General features: G+C 51.4%; 1 protein-coding gene across 1 annotated transcript; it reads right to left on the bottom strand.

Annotated features, from left to right (window-relative positions):
- Positions 1-1800: 1800 nt before the first annotated feature.
- Positions 1801-18297, bottom strand: SDC4 (syndecan 4). The gene is made up of 5 exons (XM_072350149.1): positions 18144-18297; positions 6382-6523; positions 5462-5514; positions 5047-5230; positions 1801-3977 (listed from the first exon to the last, which is right to left on the bottom strand). The coding sequence occupies exons 1-5, from the start codon at positions 18204-18206 to the stop codon at positions 3826-3828; spliced, it is 594 nt and encodes a 197-aa protein (XP_072206250.1). The 5' UTR covers positions 18207-18297; the 3' UTR covers positions 1801-3825.
- Positions 18298-18922: the final 625 nt, after the last annotated feature.

Raw genomic sequence — 18922 nt, 5'->3', positions numbered from 1 at the left:
CACAGATGGATTTGGAAGATGAACCAGAAACAAGCCTGGCAGCACTGCTGGTCATTGTGGCCCCAGAAACCCAACTGCACCAGCTCCCCACAGCACTGTGCTGCACCCACAGCATGCAACCAACACACCTTGGCTCCACATTATGTTTCCAGGACAAACGCATCTTTTCCCACCTACACGTATCCCAAGCTATTTATATTCCAGCAGTAAAATCCCCACCCGCCCCTTCTGGCTCCCGTGTCCCTGGTCTGACCTCAAAGCTGCTCTCAGTGATGCTCAGCACAGCCAAGGTCAGGTTGATGTGGTGGGAGCAACACCTGCACCCTGGTGTCTTTTTGAAGCCTTCTGCAGAGGAACAGTGCTTCACTGCAGGTCCTGGGCACCTTTCAGGGCACACTACAGTCCAGCCTCGAGCTTTGGCCTGCCATAGCTGACACTTTGCTGATGCTTATCTCTCCTGAGCCATTCCCACCACAGTCTGGGTGAACCGGCTGGTAAGTGCTCAGCCATCACGACGATATGGGAGCTCTCTGAAGCTGTTACCTGTGGGGGGCTCAAAGCTATAGTAAGACTTGGGGGAAGGTGGGGGAGAGAGAAGGGTGATGGGAGGAGGAGAAAGAGAAAACCCTGCGGGGTGCGTGCAGTGCCGGGAGGGGGCAGCAGCCACAAAGCGGAGCCGGGCTCGGGAGAGCCCCGGGGAGGGGTAACGGGGGTCACCGGTCCCGGCTCAGAGCATCCCGGAGGAGCCCAGCCCGAAGTGCCCCATGGCGCAGAGAACAACGGCCGCAGCAGAGGGCGGCAGTGCCCCGCGCACAGCTCTATCTGCAAAAGGGGGTTATGGTGTGAGAGCTGAGCTGCACAAGGGGGAAATGAGACCGAACGAGACCGAATGACAGGCAGGGCCGGAACCGGGGAGGAAGGGGGGGGTGGGTTCCCCGCAAAGCATCAGCAAAAGGCGATGGGTAGCGAGGAGCAGAGCCTACGGGTGCTGCACTGTGACCTGCAGAGCCCATCCAGAGCATTCTACACAAACACAGCACAAGGGATTCCTGCAACTGAAATGAAGCCCTGGGGAAAGGAAGAGACAAAACAAATGCTGTCCTGAGGAGCAAGGCCAAGAGCCCATCCCAGCTGTTGGAGGCATGAGAACACAGAGGATACAGGCATACATCACCACGTCTGGACAAACAGCAGCTCCCAGGAGCAGATGCCAGCCTGGCCCAGCCCAGCCTCACCTGAAGTACTGGACACAGAGCAGGCAGCAGCACAGAACCAATGTGTCTGCAGCCCTAAGAGAGCACACACTGCTCCCAGCTGCCCAGAGCAGGAGTTCCTAGTAGGGAGAGAGCAATTAGATTTCCTCAACAGCAATAATCCATTGAAATACAGCACATCCTTGGAGATCAGCACTCATCCCAGCAAGCAGAGCCAGCCCTATCCCTCAGGAACACCAAAGTGCCAGGGTGGAGGGACTGGAGAAGCCACAGCCTCCTCCAAAGCTTACCAAAGAGCTGCTCTGGGTTGAGCTGGCACAGAGGATGCACGCTCCCACCTGGAGGCCATGCAGGCTCCACCATTGCTTAACCAGCTTGCTCCAGAAGCGCAGCCCTGCTGCTCCTACAGGGGCAGCTCACAGGGCAGCAGGGACAGGGACAGTGACAAAGCCCCTCTGAGCTGCAGGGCTCTGCCACAGCACTCCCAGCTCACCTCTCCCTTTGGTAAACCAAGGAGTTACACACACAGGCTCTGTTATCCAGTTCCCAAAAGTAATCCTAGATCAGAAACAGTCCAAGAAGCCAATTTTAGAAAGTACCAGTTTATTTGTGGGGGAAAAAAAAAAATAGAAGTCAGTAACAGTGGAAAATCCCCGAGAGCAGTTACACGAGAATCAAAACAGCCAGAGAAGCAGACAGTGTTTCTGCCTTCCTGGCAGTGCTGTCCATAGGCAGTGAACATCCAACTCTACATGGTTTCTAGAGCACCCCAGAGCCTGCAGCTTCCAAAAACACACGTGCTGAAGGAGGACCCTTGGGAAAGTCCTCCCATGCTCACATCGCCGCCCGCTGCTCCAGTATAGCACCAAGGAGCAGCTGCCACCAGCTAAAGCCCCATTTCTTTGTGCTGTTGCCTCTAAGCAACCAGCCACGAGCCCCAAAGTCCTGCTCAAGAGGCTGAAGGAGCTGTTTAGATCACACCAGCTTCATGCTGCCTACCCAGGTTGGGCCTCAAACCACACCAAACAGCTGCAAGCCTGCAACACCATCCCAAAGCACAGACACAGGACACGCACTGCACCCTCTGCTCTTGGAGCACTGGAAATGGGTCTGAGAGGTAGGAGCTACATATACCATATGCAACACAAGAGCCACAGCTGGGAGCTGCCACCCAGGCAGACCCAAAGCCCACTGGCACTCCAGGCAAGATGCTGGCCAAACAGCAGAACAAAACAGACCAAGCCTCACAGACAGAGAGGCTGCTGAAGGGTTACCTCCAGCCTTCACACTCTTAGCTGTATATTTCTCAGTAAAAATATAATATAGAGCTCTATAGGACTGATTATAATATATTACAGGCTAGAAATACTAAAACTTTCCCCTACTTCAATCATATAACAAATCCAATTTTGCATACAGATTAATTCCAAAAGTTATTGCCTTGAATTTATAATTAAAATTCACAGAATAAAGCTTAAATAGTTTCCACAGAGACTCATTATATTAGTGTTTCACATAAGAAGGATAAAAGTCACCAGATGCAAAGAGCAGCCATTCCAGAAACTATAAATAATTCTATGTAAAAAAAATAATAATTAAAAAAAAAACAAACCAAAAGCTACATTACAGGAAAACCATAAATATCTTTGTACCCTCTACAGTAGCTGCTATAGAAGCAGAAGAAACCTGTGACACACCGCAGGTAACTGCTGCAGGTCTGAATATGATTCATAAACATCTCCAGAGATAAAAGCCCAAAGGAAACACAACGGGACTGAAAAAATAAATCTGAGGAAATTAAAAAAGTAGATTTGTTTTTTATTATTATTATTCTTATTATTTCAAAACAATCTCTACAAAACTTCGATATAAACATCAGCCTATCCTCTTCAAAAAACCTTGTTATAAAAACCCGACAGGCAATCCTAAAAAGAGCAAAGGCAAGGAAAGGGTGTCACACAGCCAAGAGAAAGGGGCTGTCCTGATTGCACGACTAACAACCCCTGCCTGGAGCAGACAGGAAGAGACAGAAGTCTCCTGGGGAAGACATTCCCATCTGCCCTTTATGGCATCGGGGGATTTGAGCCCTATGGGCCCCTCTGCTCCCCAGTAAGGCCACGTGATTGGTAGTGTAAGAGATTCATAAATAGTTCTTCACGAAAACACTTCACACCAACAGCCTGCTGCAAGATGGCTTTTCTTTTATGAACCTTGCTAACAGACATCTCTTCCATAGAAGCGGCCAATCTGAGCACAGCACGCTGCCTGCAAACACATGGTGTTTGCTTCCATACAGTCTGTTTGGTGTTTATATACCCTCTATAAAAACAAGCAGAAAGTTTGGCATCTTTATTGTTTTTACACTAGGCTTTAGAAAAATAGAAAGTACACTGAGGCTTCCCCCGCCCCCCCCCAAGACTCTTTGTATTTCATTGGGCCCTTGTTAGCTGAGCAGGATGGGTCGTGTAGAAAGTTTGGTTCCTTCCCCCCCCCCCAAAGTCACTTTGAAATTCAATCCAAAAAGAGCGTTTGTTCAACATGTCTCATTGGAGGGCACAGTGTTTCCATATGGTCCATTTGTCCCTTGAGGGGCACAGAATGCCGCTGAGCTTTAAGCGTAGAACTCGTTTGTAGGGGCTTTCTTGTAGATGGGTTTCTTCCCAAGGTCGTAGCTGCCTTCATCCTTTTTCTTCATGCGATAGACTAAGAGGAGGATCAGGAAGACAGCAAACAGGAGGCCAACCGCTCCTCCTGCAATGAGAGCTGCAGGGGGAAAGGAAACATGGAATTCAGACTGAACTCCGAGGCAAATCCAAGTTCCTAGATCAAGATCTGTCAACAGCACCAGTTCCCAGAACTGCCCCCAGAGTCAGCTTAGCCCACACGCTTATCACCACAGGTACTGACATCTTCTGCACCAGAAGATGTTCGTGGGATCTTTATCCGTCCATAAACCAATCACATCCCACACTAATCTTCCAGTTAAGGGCTAAAAAGGACTTCTGATAAGACAACCTTCGTGCTTGAAGACAAAGGAAGAGCCATACCCCAACTCACTGACACCATCAACTCCAGGAAGGTGGCACCGCCTTCATTTGAATGAGCTGTTAATTGGCTGTGTGAGCACACTCTGGAGACTCCTTACATCAAATACTCTGCAACAGCTCTCCACCAAGATTCTCCCCTCTCCTTCAATCAAGTTTATCTTGTGCTGTGACACCTTCTCACTGCACTAAGACATCTGGCCTGGCAATCCAATCTTCCAGGCAGAGGATGGTTGCATACCAACATGACCTGCCAAGATCAGTGCTCAGACCATCATGCTGAGCACAGGATGAAGCTTGCCTTGAGACAGATCTGTCCCACATGCTGCTTGGTTTTGTTCCAGGCAGAGTAACGTGGATTTCTAATAGCTGATGAGGTGCTCAGACACCTTGCAAGAGCTGTTACATCCCTGGCAGGGCTCAGAAAAAGCAAGCCTTGGGCAGAGGTTAGAAGGACAATGCCAGTGTTTGCTTTAGAAGTTTATGACATTGTTGATTCATGGCTAGATATGCCTCTGGCTGAAAGCTGGCAGGTGCACAGCAGCTGTCATATGACTTGTGTGACACTTGTTTAAGCCAACATCAGGTGACAAGCTCAAAAACAAGCTGTTTACCCAGCAAAGCAAGCAATAAGCTCTTCTGCCACTCAAGGCACAGGTAACCACAGTGGTAATGCAACTCACTTCCCTTGTCAAAGGGGAACTGCTCCCCAGAGAACAATGCAAGCCACTTTGATTTACAGTATGAATAATTTATCACTAGAGTTTAAGAACAATGTGAATTATTACCTGTAAGAACCTCTGTTCTTTCAAAGATGCTGCTGTTGGCTGTGCTTGCCATGGAGATCTTGTTGGACAGGTTCGTTTCAACAGGTGAAGCTTTGTCTGGAATGATTTCATTGTCCAGCATCGTGTTTTTCTTCTCACCTTCTATCTTTCTCTCTGTATCTCCAGGGATATAGTTGTCAGATATCTGCACAGAACAGACCACACCCATCAGTAAGCAGCACCCAGCCTACCTGCAGCTGAAAGTAGGAGGGTGTGCAAGGAAAGGAAAGTTTGCTCAGTGCTTTAGAAGTATGCTGCTCTGGCTCATGCAGGCAGATTTGTCTCGGTGCCTCATCTTGCAGGGGGAAGGGTATTCAGAATGCTTCAGAGATGGGCCAGAGTGGCTTAAAAAAAAAAATGCAAAGGCAACACCTACCACAGGAGTATCCACAGTGGTCAGGAACGTGGTATCATCAGAATCAGAGTAGTCTGCAGGAAGGGAAGGAAAGCACATTAAGTTTTCCTCACTTTACAAGCTGTTTCACCATAATTCCAACACTCCCAGTACCTGCAGTCTAACTAGGACTCCAGTTCTCTCCTGAATACAGTTCCCTCTTATCTGCTGGAGCAGCCATCACTTAATAGTTCTGATTGCAGAAGACCAAAAGATGCAATCCCAAGAGCAACACCTCATGCACAGCAGGGATCTTTAGCTGTATCCATGGGACCCTGCTGCAGATTATCTGGAGTTGCTCTGCAAAGCAGGTCTGCCACAGCTTGCTAAACTAATGCCAAGGGAGGGCAAAGCTTTCACCACCCACCCCTAGAGGATAGCTTGCTAAACCTCTAGTCACCAGATCTGCCCAAACATGTCAGGTACCGATTTCAGGACTTGTTCTTTTCCATTTAGAGAACAAATGCTCACATAAAGGGGACAAGGAGCTGCTGAAACTGGTTTGGGCAGGGAGCTTTGCATGTCACAGAGTTCACTTGCACACCACTTAGTCCTTCACTGTCTCAGCTGAGGCCAAACAAGGTAAGCTTTAAGCCTTTTAACACTGCCTGGAGATTAGAATTTTACTTATTTGTTAAGTCTCTCACAAGCTCTTCACAGTTCTACAGGAAAGAGCCCCAGCCAGCACAGTGCCTTTCTGCATGCAGTGAGACACATCTGGTTGGACTCTGCCCTCCCCAAGTGATTCAGCATCATGGTACAGCCACTTGCACTGCTTTCCTCCAACCCATGGCTCCCTCCATCTTCACCTGGCACACCACAGTTCCCTCTGGAGCTCTGGCTGTACCCTCACTCAATCACTCTGCTGCTACTGGCACAGGGTTATAAACTTCCCTACTCACCTCCAGAGCCAGATATTTCATCTATATCAAACTCATCAGAAGTTAAGTGAGTGGTGAAGTCACCGATATCTTCATCATCTGGCAGGTCTCCGGAGCCAGGGTAGCCAAGCCATTGGGCATCCATGGTCTCTGTTTCTCTCACCTGGGGACAGGGGGGGAGATAAGAGTTAAGTTTCAGGCAACTGAAGGGTTTCACAAAAGATCAGCAGTTCAGGACCTGTGCTGAGCACACTGCTTCCATCACAAGCACATTAAATGCTGCACTTCCTCTCCGACAAGAGCATTATCTTCACTGGAAGCAGCTGAATTCCCCTAGAATTTCTCAGAACAGAAGCACGAAGTCATAGAGGGGAATTTCCTGAGGGCCGCAGATTCAGGAGGTTCACTGAACCACCACGGGATGGAAACAACACAACAGGATCTTGGTCAGGAGTTTGTAGCAAAAAACAATGCCTTCAGTTTGTCGTAAGGGGGGGGATTTGGAAGAACTTCCTGTTCCCAGAGAAAAAGCCTGGCACCTATAAGGCAGGGTTTTGGTTTTTTGCACAGCACTGAAGCTTCACATTGAGGCAATTCATTGCTTCCCACACTGAGAACAACCCTGTTTTATTATCCAAGGGTTAAAACTGGTCCGTCAGTTCCGCTGAATTGCACTGCAGTTCGGTGGGATGTTCAAAAGCAACCGCTGTCAATAACGACCTGCCCAAAGGAAGAGCTTCCCCTGCCTCACCTATTGAAACAAGTCTATGAAACAAAGTCCAGGATCTGAGGGTCTAACGGCTGGAGCTGCAGACACACATTAGAAAAACAGCAGTGTAGAAGGGCAGCCTGCCCAGCTTGCAGAGCAGCCAGGCCAGAAGAGCCACTCAGACAATCAGCTGTTTGGCCACAGCAGCAATTTAGACACCAGGACTGATTTGCACTCAGGTCCTGAAGGAGCCACAAGCCCAAACCTTCCGCTCTTGCCAGGATTATGCAGGTTCCCCAAAGCATCTCTCCTCTCCCGGGAGCCTGGGGCCAGGTGAGGGTCCTGCAGATGCAGTTGTATTGCCCAACACCAGCCCACAGATTCCAGCTCAGCTGCCTCCAATTCCACAGCCATGAAGTCATTGGCATGGCGGGAACTTAACCCCTTCCCCTAAGGCAAGGAGCATGATGCAGGCAGACGGGTCCCATAGCTAAGGGCTAAGCTGCCGCATTGTTTTTTCTGCTGTCCCCACAGAAATGCTGGGCATGCACTTCAACATCTCTGTGGTTTAAGTCCTGGAGGTTTATCCCAGGAGAACATTTCTAAATAGCTGCAACTATGCCTTCACTCCACAGCTCTTCAGACCCGATGGCTTTGGGAAAGTACATCTCATGAGAGCCTAACAGGGGATGGGAGAGCAGAGACCGTGGGTAGTTGGATCCTGGTCTCATCCCCCAGCTCTGCTGCTCACTGCTTTGCTAGGACAGAACGTGCAGCTCCAGGACTTGAAGCCCAGCCAGGTGTGACACAGCCTCCATCCCAGCAATGACACTGCATGACAAACCAACCGACAAACTGTGCCCACTATTGATTTTAGAGGTGAATGCTAACAATCCAACACAAGCCATATGTCAACTTCCTTTGCCCACTGCCCCAGCCCAGATTTCCCTGCCATTAGCATAGTTGTTTTGCCACAAACAAGGCCCTGTGGTGAGAGCAGGATGCTTCTCATTCTGCACAAGGAGCAGTGGCTACTATTTGTGCTTTTCATTAGCTTAACTGTGGTATCTTTGGTTTCCCCTGCAACTCTGCTGGAGGACAACCAAGTGAACAGCCACAGGGCAGGAAGTATCCAGCCCAGCTCCCCCAGAGCCCTGCTCCTCTCTGCCTCAGCTGGCACAGGGCAATGGGAAGGGGCCTGGGGAGGAAGGACTGCAGGGAAGAAACCCTCCTGCCTCCTGGAACCAGGTGTTCCCAACGTTGTTGATCACTTGCCCCAAGGCAAATCCATCTCAAGATACATGAAACCCAGCCAAAACCTGACCCGCCATGGAAACTGCTGCCAGCACGCAGCCACGCTCCTATTACAGCTTGTGGCCATCCCATCGAGGTACAGGGAGGATGAACTCCAATCTGCCTGAGCTAGGACAGCAGGGCCATGTTTGCTGTGTGTCTGCTCAAGCAGGCTGCCAGGTCAGATAGCCAGGCTGAGCCGCACCCCACACCAGCTCACACTGCCGTGAATCACAGCAGTCAACGGGCTCCCCTGGCCAGGGTGGCTCAAGGAAAGCCACATTCAGGCTAACGAGTGGCTGGACAGCAGGCTGGCTTATCAGATCAGCCCAGGCATAAGCAAAGCCATGGCAGCCAGCCACGGTGATTAGTACAGACTGTGGAATGCACCACGTTCGTCTATCAGAAAGCCCTATTTAAATCAGGAGAGACAGTGTTTACAAGCCAGAGGACATAACAAGGAAATTACTGACTCACAAACGTAAATAAGATTACAGGGGAGCGTTCCCCAAACTCACTCTTCATCATCCTCCTGAGTAAGGGCATGGAAGTTCCTGGAAGCCAGGAGAGCTCTTCAAAGCCCACAGAAAGCTTTTCTTGTGGGCAGCAAATCTTATTCATACAGCTTCACCCCAAAGCACAGGAAGCTGAAGGGCTGCCAGGCACCTCGGTGTGTGCCCTGCTGTGTGTGTGCCCCCCAGGCACCGGGACACACGCTCCCAAGGAACAGGTTCCTGAGATGGGACCTGGCAGCCCAAATGGAGTTACGGTGGGTACAGCATGTGCAGCAGGCACATTCCTTGCATACACACCTGTGAGAAGGCACACGGTGCTTTCACAGACTTAAAAGCAAAGGCTCAGGGCTTCTCAAGCACCACAGGCTTCCCTGTAGAAGTGCCATTTCTTTCTGAGAAGGAAGGCTCAGCCTCCCTACAATCACAGCATCCCCTGAGCTGCCAGGCCACAGAACATGTGGGGCAGCAGCAGGCAGCCCCTGCCAATCCATCTCAGGCCACACTGAGCTGAACACCCTCTGCAGCTGCCAGCTGGAGAAGGGCACAGGCACTGCTCAGAGTCCTGCTGGAGACCCACTGGGAGCAGCACACTGGTTGCTGGGCCAGCCCATATTGCCCCAGCAGCCAAAGCCAAGCCCTGCTATTGACAGGCTTCCTTCCAGGAGAGGTCTGAGCAGAAAACCACTGCTACTGCAGGAGGCAGCTTCCAGGATTTCTTCCTCACGCTAAGCAGCTCTGATCCCCAGTAAGCACTAAGGGGATTAGCCAGTGTGCTAGGGATGGAGCAGCTTTTCCTGCCTGCCAGTGGCAAAAATAAAAGTTTATGCCCTGCTAGACATCAGACACGTGAACTGTGGACACCATTCCCAGCACAGAGGCCTCACATGAGCCCAGGTCAGGCTGCACAGCCAGACAGAGATGGGCACCATGTGCCCTGCTCCAGTGGGAGCACAGCTGCAGCCCTGACGGACCTCTGCTCACAGCCCCACCAGGCAGATCTCTGCCCCATGGGCAGCTCCCCCAGCTGCTGCCTAGTTCTGGGAAATACCAAACCCAGGCAGTTGCCTACAGCAGCCCACACCATCCTTACCACAGCTTTTGCAAAAAAATCAAGCATTCTGGGACTGGAACAAGGCTTTCAGACACTGAACAGCTTTTAGGCTGCTCACTGTCTCCGATCAAGCTGCACAGGACACAGATCTGCAGAGACTGAGGCACCTGGAGCACAGGGAGCTCTTTATCTCCTTTACAACTCCACAACCACACGGCCTGGAGGTCTGTGCGTCTCCCTTCCCAGCACTGTGTACATATCCAGGAGTAAACAGGAGCAAGGTGAAAGTCAGCTTTCCTAGACAAAAGCATGTGGAGCCACGCCAGCCTGAGAGGTTGCAAATGGAGTGGCTGAAGTACGGACCTGTTAACTCTTTACAGCCTGCAGGGATACATGAACCTGAGGTTCTCCTGTGGCTTTTTCTAGGCACAAGAGGATGGCAGTATGAATCACCTGTTTTACTTCAATGGCCAGGGTTGAAGAACAGCACCTCAGACTACCTCAAATCCATGATGCGAGCCCCACGTGCACATAGGTATGTGCTGGAGCCAGGACTGGGTCTCCAATCAGGCAGGTCTAGGGGAAAACTCCTCTGTTGAGGGGAAACGCCACAGAAAAGAAACATCAGGGTATAGATCAGCTCTACCAGCAGTCTCTAGGCAGAGCTTTCCCCCATCCCTTTTCCATAAGGCATTTCATAGACACAGAGCATGACATGCTGACATTGACAGAGTTCTGAGTGCCCTTTTGGGCTTTTTTCAGAGTCAGGCAGGGGACAGCTGGAACAGTGGGACAAAACATCTATCCCAGACCCGTGCTGCCATGAGCAAATGCCAGCTGACAACCCCACAACACACCCAGCTCACTCCAACAAAGCGGGACTACTGGGCAAGGCAGGCAGCTGCCCACAGGCAGCAAAGAAGCAAGCTCAAAGGTATAGAAGCTTGCAGAAGAGTTGAGGGACTCCACAGCACTGGAAGGGGTGAGTGGTGTGCCCAGAGCCGTCCTTCTCAGCACACAGGAAGCAGGCAAAGAGAGCTCTATCTTGCCATTTTAAATTAAAATGGAAGTTGTTTGAGGGAGCTCTTGCCAGATGGGTAAGGCAAGAGCATACAGAACTATGTGATTTTTGTTTAGTAGCACAGGCAAAGAGCAGCACCTTGCTCAGTAAGGCAGAGCAAGAGGAACACGTGGGCTAACAAAGCATCATTCGTTTAATGTCATTAGGAGGAGCACCCTCTGTCCAAGCAGGCAGGTACCTGGCTACCCAAGCCCAGCAACCAGCACGTGCCCAGCACTCACACACAGCCTAGCCCACACTCCCTGCCTGCACATCCACTGTGATTCTTTAAGCCACGCTGCAGCAAGCAGCTCTCCCAGGGCTCACACAGCAGCCCGGCCATAATCCCTGTGCTGATGACTCCCTAATCTTGGGCTCTGCAGTGTGACCTGCTCTATGGAGTGATCCCTTCCCTGCAATAGGGTTGAGCCCTCCTGGGCTCTGCAGGGATGGGGAGCTTGCTAAATAGGCTGTCCTGCACATACCAAGAGAAACATCAGCTGCTTTGGACTGCTCACACACAGCTACTCTCTCCTCAGACTATAATGCAGGACCAAACAGGAGGACAGAGATTACAAAGGAATGAATTCCTGTTTAACTGCCCTCACCTGATTATCAGCCAAGAGCAAAGCCATAAAGATGGTGCCCTTCGCCAGCCAGGCACATACTGGGAACTGTTTAGAGGCAAAATAACTGCAGGGAAGACTCAGTGCCCAGCTCCAGAGCCCACAGAGCCAGGAGGCAGCTGCTCCCCTCCAGCCAGAGGTTACAGAGCTCAGCAGGGCTGCAGATGGCTGCGTGTCAATCACTTGCCCCGAAGCAAATAAAGATAAGGTTTGAAGGAAAACTGCAACAGGGGAAAGCTGGAGTTCGTGTGACTTAGGGAGGAAAACAACTGCAGTGGGGCCATGCTGAGCCCCCTGAGAGGTTCTCTGGGTCAGGGACAGCAATTCAAATCTAATTCAATGGGGTTTCTGTGCCATTGCAAATCTAATTGTAAGCAGTTCAGTACTGAGGTCTCAGGTCAGAAAAAACAAAATCTATACAAGGCTAAAAAAGGGGATTCGATTTTAGGACTCTCAATTCACTCCAAGCTGCCCATCCTAACACATGAAGCTCCTCCGGGACCCCTGCCCAGGGGGTAGAAAAAGCAACAAGGATGTGAAGGCTCCAGCTCACCAGCTCCTCCATCCAGGACTGCTTCTCAAGCTTGGGATACTTCATATATCACATTTCCCCCCTCTCCCAGGGCGAGGCCTGCCCTTGCTGCCCTTCCCTAGAATACAACACCCAGTATTTCCCAACACACGTGCTAGCAGAATTTCCACTCAGCAAGAAGCCTGTGACGTGCATTTTCAGGCTCTCTGCACTCCCTCATGCCAGCACGTTAGCAGACTAAGCTGGGCAGACACAGACTTCAAAGGCTCAGGAGCACGGAGCCTTTCCCAGCCAGCTATCAGCTTGTTTGTGCAGCCAAGATTCCCAGTGCCCTACAAATGCTTCCCCCCCCCTTCCACCCACCCATTTTAATCTAATCAGAAGTAGGAGCCCAAAGATTTCAGCTGAGCCCAGGTTGGGCTATTTTGGGTCTTGCTGCTGGCAAAGCTGCCAGCCAAACTGCATGCAGCAGAGGAAGTTACCAGTCTGAAAGCACTCGGAACAAAAGAGTGGGACCACTCTGCTATGAGCCTGTACTTATATAAGCATTTGTCTGAACAAAGAAATGTCAAAAGCAAGGATTTTTCTCAGCTACTACGGTAAGGATTGGAGTTCCGGTGCATGGAGATCTTCTGCTGTGTTGTTTTGTTTCTTTAACTAGAGCCATTGCTGGCTGCGCAGAGGTGGCCTTGGCTTGGGACCAGCATGCAGCCAGCAGTGCTGTTGCAAACCATGCAGCCCATCCTGCAGCACTACACAGACCCACCTGCTCCCAGCAGCACTCCCTTCTCTGGGCCCTGTTTTGTAAGCAGAGCAGCTGGCAGCCAGCAGCTCCCCAGCACTTCCTCACCACTTCTCTGCACCCTCACAGTCCCTCTGCTCCTGGCTGTGACAAAGTTATTGCTTTTCTCCCTCCTTCCTCAGCTCTGTAACGCCTGCACCCAACCAGACTAACAAGTCATTTAGTAACCAACACACGGTACCAGCTCCTCATACTCAGCCTCAGGAAATTTGGAATTAGCGCCAAGAACAGCCCGCACATAAACAGCCTCCTGCAAGAGCCTGGCTCCAGAGTCTGCTCTGCACCATGGACTTGTAATAAATATTTATCTCACTGGGAACAGAGTCTTTGGAGCTTAAGCTCCTGACATCAGTACTATCTCCATGTATTTCCATTTGAGGTAGGAGGTCAATAGAAGCTTCTCTGCTCTTGAAGCAGTTCTGCAACTCCCCCTGCACCACACTGGCCAGGATCCATCCCCCCCACCCACAGGAGCCCTGCTGCTCCCAGCTCAGCATCCCCCCTCCCCACTGCTCTCAAGAGCAAAACCAGACCCGAGACACATCAAGATCCCCAGCCACTCTGCAATTCAGATTGTTTTGCTGCAAGTCCAAGGCAGGCACTTTCCCAGCGCAGTCATTAATGCACACCAACGGCTCTTTTTATTGCTACAGTTTGACTGTAACTGCAGCCAAAGGGCAGGAGGCAGGGTCAGCTTCCCAGCAAGGTAAACAGGGCAGGGCCACAGCACTTTGTCTTCGGAGTTTTAGAGCAGACAGGCAGCACAGATCTGCTCACCATGCAATGGAGACACCTTCTCCCTCTCGGCAGCCAATGCAGAGCAACATCAGATGGGAGAAATCCTTCCCAAGACTGAATTTGTTTGACCAACAGAACACAATTTGTTTAAGCAAAAAAGAAACCTGGGTTTTGCTACACAACACTGGCTGCTTGAGTAACACGCTACGTGCCTAGCAGTCTCCTTCCCACCCCAAGGAGTGTCTCGCTGACATTTTAATTAACAGCTTTGATTTTTCAGTTATCCCATGATTTGTCTAACAGGAACCACTCAGTCTCAGCCTCAAAGGACTTGAGGATAAAACCGACACGAGCACATATTTCTAACAAAAACAAGGCTCTTACAATAAGGGTATTTTTGAAGTCAGCCTTTGGAAATAGAGAGCAATGTAGCTATGCATTACGTGCCTCCCCCTCCTACGCTGACATTTTCTCTAGATTCAGAATTCAGCACTTGCCTCCTCTCTATGGCTTCCCACTCCTCTGCCTCGCAACGAACACTTTCGGTCACTTCAGATGTTATAGGCCTCCTCTCCCTATCTGGCTGTATGTCTGAAAAGGCAGCACCCACTGAGCTGCCAGAGCAAGTTAGTGGCTGCTTGAGACAACTGATTTCTCAGAAGCCTTTGCCAGCACAGCAGAGAGCAACAGCTTTTTACCCACTAGAGCAACAAACTGAGACAGATGAGATGGGAAGCAGCAGCCAGACAGCACAGCCTGGCTGCTCAGCAGCACCAGCTCTGCATTTACCCCTCTCCTTCCCCCATAAGGGACCCAGCTCTGTGCCCCAGCGCCAAGCAAATCTGAGTCACTGCACTGGGGCCGGGGCAGAGCCGTTACTCACACAGTGACAGCAGTCTCAGGGAGCTGAGTGCCAGAAACCTTGAGTCACACACTGTGCTGCAGGGCTGGCAGCACACAGCAGAGCTGGACCGAGGTACCAGCACTTACCGGACATCTGAGTACATGGTGGAGAAAAAAAAAGACACAAATAGAAATTCGAACTAATCCAGAAGCGTGACCCCAACAGATCATCACCACGGGATCCTTCACAGCCCTTCAGTGCAGTAGCTCATTACACACCAACTCCAATCAGGCTGCTGTGCCTATTCAGAGCCACCAAGCCCAGTTTCATCACAACAGCCTCATTTTAGCACAGATCGTTTTGAATCCTTAATCTGAAGTGTTTGCATTCCACATGGTCTCAACAAACAGTCTCACATTCTCCATAACAGCAGCCCAGAGGTCAGATGTGCTGGATCTGTCCAGTTTTAGTGCTTCAGCTGCATTAGCTTCACATCTGAGGCTACAAAAACAGCAGGACCCTTCTGTCGTCATAGGGCACTGAGGAACAAGCTATGCTGAGCTGAGAGGGGAGAATCCAGCTGCAAGGATTTAAGAGCAATCCGGATAAATCTTGAGAGCAAAGAAGTACTTCAAAGGATGGACGCTCCATTTTTATCTAGCTGAAGTGTTAGCTGGGGAGCCCTGAGCCATCCGCCAGCCAGCACAATTCCAGAGTATTTCCCAGCAATGGGAGTCAGAAGGGAAGAATTCCACTGAAGTTTGCACTCTGAGCAACCTCCAGCCTCGTGGTGGAAGTGGGACAAGTGCATCAGGAAAGTGATGGGCCATTCCAAAACACAAGTGCTGGGGGAACACCGGGTACCACCAAAGGCATGGTGAGAACAGGGAATAGTCTGCTGACCCCAAACATTCAGGCACAAAGGGAACAGCAAAGGCTCAGAGAGGAGGGAAGAGGTGAAGACACAGGAAAAAACATTTCCACAACTGTTGGACTGAATACAGACCTCAGCAGGACCTTGAAATGTCAAGGTCTTGGGAGACAGCAGCAGGAGGGGCAGGAAAACAAGCAGTCACATTGTCCAGCTACTTTGGCTTCTGAGAGCCAACAAACCTCAAAGTTCAGCCCCCAGTCTCCATCCCACCAGCCATTCCCAACAAGGTACAAAGCACTGGAGAACATACTGTCTTCCACACCTTCCCAGCATTCATCACAACCATCAGCTCTCGGTTTGGTCACCAAAAGCCACAGACTCCTTCAGGAGCAAGGGGCATCGCCTCCCACTTCCAGTCCTACCACTCTGTATTTTATGTAGGCCAAAGCAAAAGCCAGGATTTGTTGTAGACGTTCAGCTGCCCCACGGGCTTGCCAAGTCATTAAGTAAAATAAAGTAAAACACACAGATAGTTGTGTCTTGATTTGATGGGGAGGGACAGATGAGAAACTGGGCAAAGAGCAGAAAGAACAGGCCTGGGGGATCAATGGCAGCAGGACAAGCCAAACCGGTTTTAACATTAATAATGCCGTACTACTTTCCAAACATGGCTATCATCAACAAGACACCAGCTTTGCCAATCAGAAGTCCTCCAGGCACGATTGCCTTAAACCAGAAACGGAGCCCACAGCCAGCAAGAGGCCTTCCCCCCCTCCCTCCCCAACCAGAAGCTTTCAGGATGGATTTCTGCTCGGCTGCGCTGCTGGGGATGCACGAACACAATGCAGCACTGCGTGCAAACTTTCTGCTTTCTCTGAGGTAGCAAAGCAGGACAGCTGGCAGCCCATTCACACTGCTGAACTCAAGGCAGAAGCAGTCATCTTCAGTAGCATTAACAACAGGAGCAGCCCAAGCCTGCAGCAAAGGCACTACTGATGGGAACACTCCTGCCTCCCCCCATGCTGCCAGGGGCCAGCTAAATGCCAGAAGTGCAGGCAGAGCTCTGCGATGCTGCCCTGCTCCTCCTTAGCCCCACTCATCCTGTACCTTAGCTGTACTGCTGGCTTCCTGCCCATCTCCCCAGAGCCTCTCAGGTGCCCAGCACAGCCCTCCCTACAGCCTTTACTCCCTGAAGCACTTGCTCAAGGAGGGCTGAGGAGCACAGATCCAGCTGGAAAGCCCCCACCCCCGGCAGGGAACCAGGTGATGTCCTCACACTGAGCTGCAGCCACCCACCTCGGGAACCAACGTCACACTCATGCACTTGGCTCACAGTCCCCACCCTTTTACACATCCAGGATTGCTTCACACCAACAAATCCCATCCACGCCAACAAGCCGTGCGAGGGGAAAGGAGCCAAAGCATTTTCTGTTTGCACAGGCTCGGGGAAACGTTCAGGCACCAAATCACTCTCAGAAGCCATACTCTTACGTAAGCACAAGAAATACAATCCCTGTCTTGTGAAGAACCAGCTACCTGCCTTCACCCTGCCTGCACAGAAGGCGCAGAGCAGCATGCTGTGCAGCCCTGCACGTTTTGGCAAGGCTATAAAAACGAGGAGGAGGAGCAGCAGTGCTCTCCCAAACCTTGTCATCCTGTCTCCTCCCCGGCAGCCTGAAACCCAAACTGTTTGTTTGCATAAGGCTCTGGAGTAGGTCAGTATTAGTGCTGGAGCGCACAGCCCGCCTGACGCAGCCAAGAAGACACTGACAAACACTCCATATGGCTCCGTGTAGGGGATCTACAGAATCCATCTGTTCAAAATTTGTTGTCTTTGCAGAAATCCGATGCTCGCGGACCACTCCGTTCCCCGGGGACACCAAGTTGCATTTCATACCAAACATGGTCAATGCAGCTTCCAGATGCTGTCTGCCCCAAAAGTTTGCCCTGCTGGTTTGGGCCAGTTCTTGAAGGCACAACTCACGTGTTTCATAGCAGGGATAAAAGCACCAGATTAGAGCAAAGTAGATTGGGGTTGGTTGGCCTCAGCAAAGAGCAGCTGACAACTGCTGCTGGCATTCTATGGGATGTTCCTATCCCACAACCAGCAGCCCACCACCCTGTCCTTATGAAAAGCAGTGCTCATCCACAGACCCAGACCCATGCAGAACACAGCAATGTGGATAATTAAACCTAGTTTTGAGATCCTTGCATCTCCTGCCGTTAATTAACACCAGCAGTTCCTTCAAACAGACACAGAGAACCTGTGTTATTGGGAAGAGGGCCACAAACACAAAAACAAACAGGGAAGGCAGACCCCCAAACCCTCTGCTTCACAGGGAAGGCCACACATGTACCAGCCTGAAACACTGGAACTCCTTTATTTTACTTTCTTATGCTTAAGGAAGTCTTAAACGATTCATTCATCCCCTTCGAAAAGGGAGGATGGTCTGAGAGCCACGGGGACACCAGGAACGACAGTAACACGCATCTAGATGCGGTAACGCACTGCGCTCCTAAGCCATCATAAACCGTCAATAAAAGAGGGATTAAAGGCCATAAGTCCGTAGCCAGCAGTTAGAGCTGGAAGCTGGAACGGAGAGCGGTTCGTTTCTACGCCGCAGCCGCACACACGGCGCTAATTCGGAGCCGATAGGAGAAGGCAGGTTGGGCGAGCAGGGAGGAGGAGCGGCACACTGAGCCACGGGGCTGCGGGCACCGGGGGGAAGCGGCACTCACCGACTCGGCGGCGGCAGCGGCCAGCAGGAGGCTGAGCAGGAAGGCGGCGCGGGGCAGCGGCATGGCGAGGCGCTGAGTCGGAACGGAACTGATCCCAACTTCCAACGCGGATGGCAACGACTGCCCGCTCCGCGCCGCAGCGCTACTTATAGCCGCCGTGCTGCCCACGGAGGCGGAGCGCCTACACCGCATCGCCCCGCCCCGCTCCGCCCCGCAGGGAATGCCCGCAGCCCCCGCCGGGAGAAGGGGGGGGGGTTGCGAAACAGCGTGTGTTGCGTGCCCCATCCCGGCTGGAAGAGTCAGAGTCTGCTGGGAGAGAGGGAGGGGAGAGGACGGGGCGGGGGGGAGAAGGAAAGTGAAAGGAAGGAGGGGAGGGGGGACTAGGAGAGGTGGGAGAAATGAAGAGGGGGAAAGTGAATGCGCCAGTTTGGTTTTCGCAGCATTCCAGAAGTGAGGGTGTTGTGCTTGCAGATAGCGGAGGGGTTTTCTGTCCGCCTCTCGCTGTGTCGTCGCCGCGGTTCTGAAAGCGGCGCGTTACATCACGCGGTTCTGTTCGGAGGTGGAAAATGAAACCGCTCCGTCTCTTTTCTGTGTAAGTGGGAAGCGTAATGAAAAACCACGAGGCCAATAAAAAACACCACCCGTCTCCCGCACAGTTTAACTATTTCAGGTGGGTCTGTGTGTGTTCATTCCCTTTTTATTCTTTCTTGCTTTGCCCCGTGCTGAGCGTTTGTTTGTGTCTGTTGGCAGCATCCACTTCAGCCCTTGCACAGCCTGGG

The sequence above is a fragment of the Excalfactoria chinensis genome, chromosome 15 (genome assembly GCF_039878825.1).
Source record: "Excalfactoria chinensis isolate bCotChi1 chromosome 15, bCotChi1.hap2, whole genome shotgun sequence".
Taxonomy (NCBI): Eukaryota; Metazoa; Chordata; class Aves; order Galliformes; family Phasianidae; genus Excalfactoria; species Excalfactoria chinensis.
Note: the sequence above shows the minus strand (reverse complement) of the source record. Positions and strands in the feature narration are given on the sequence as shown.

Coding starts and splice junctions, on each gene's coding strand:
- SDC4 (XM_072350149.1), bottom strand. CDS start 18,206: ATGCCGCTGCCCCGCGCCGCCTTCCTGCTCAGCCTCCTGCTGGCCGCT. Junction 6,524..18,143: donor CCGCTGCCGCCGCCGAGTCG/GTGAGTGCCGCT, acceptor CCCTGTCCCCAG/GTGAGAGAAACAGAGACCAT. Junction 5,231..5,461: donor CCACTGTGGATACTCCTGTG/GTAGGTGTTGCC, acceptor TGTTCTGTGCAG/ATATCTGACAACTATATCCC.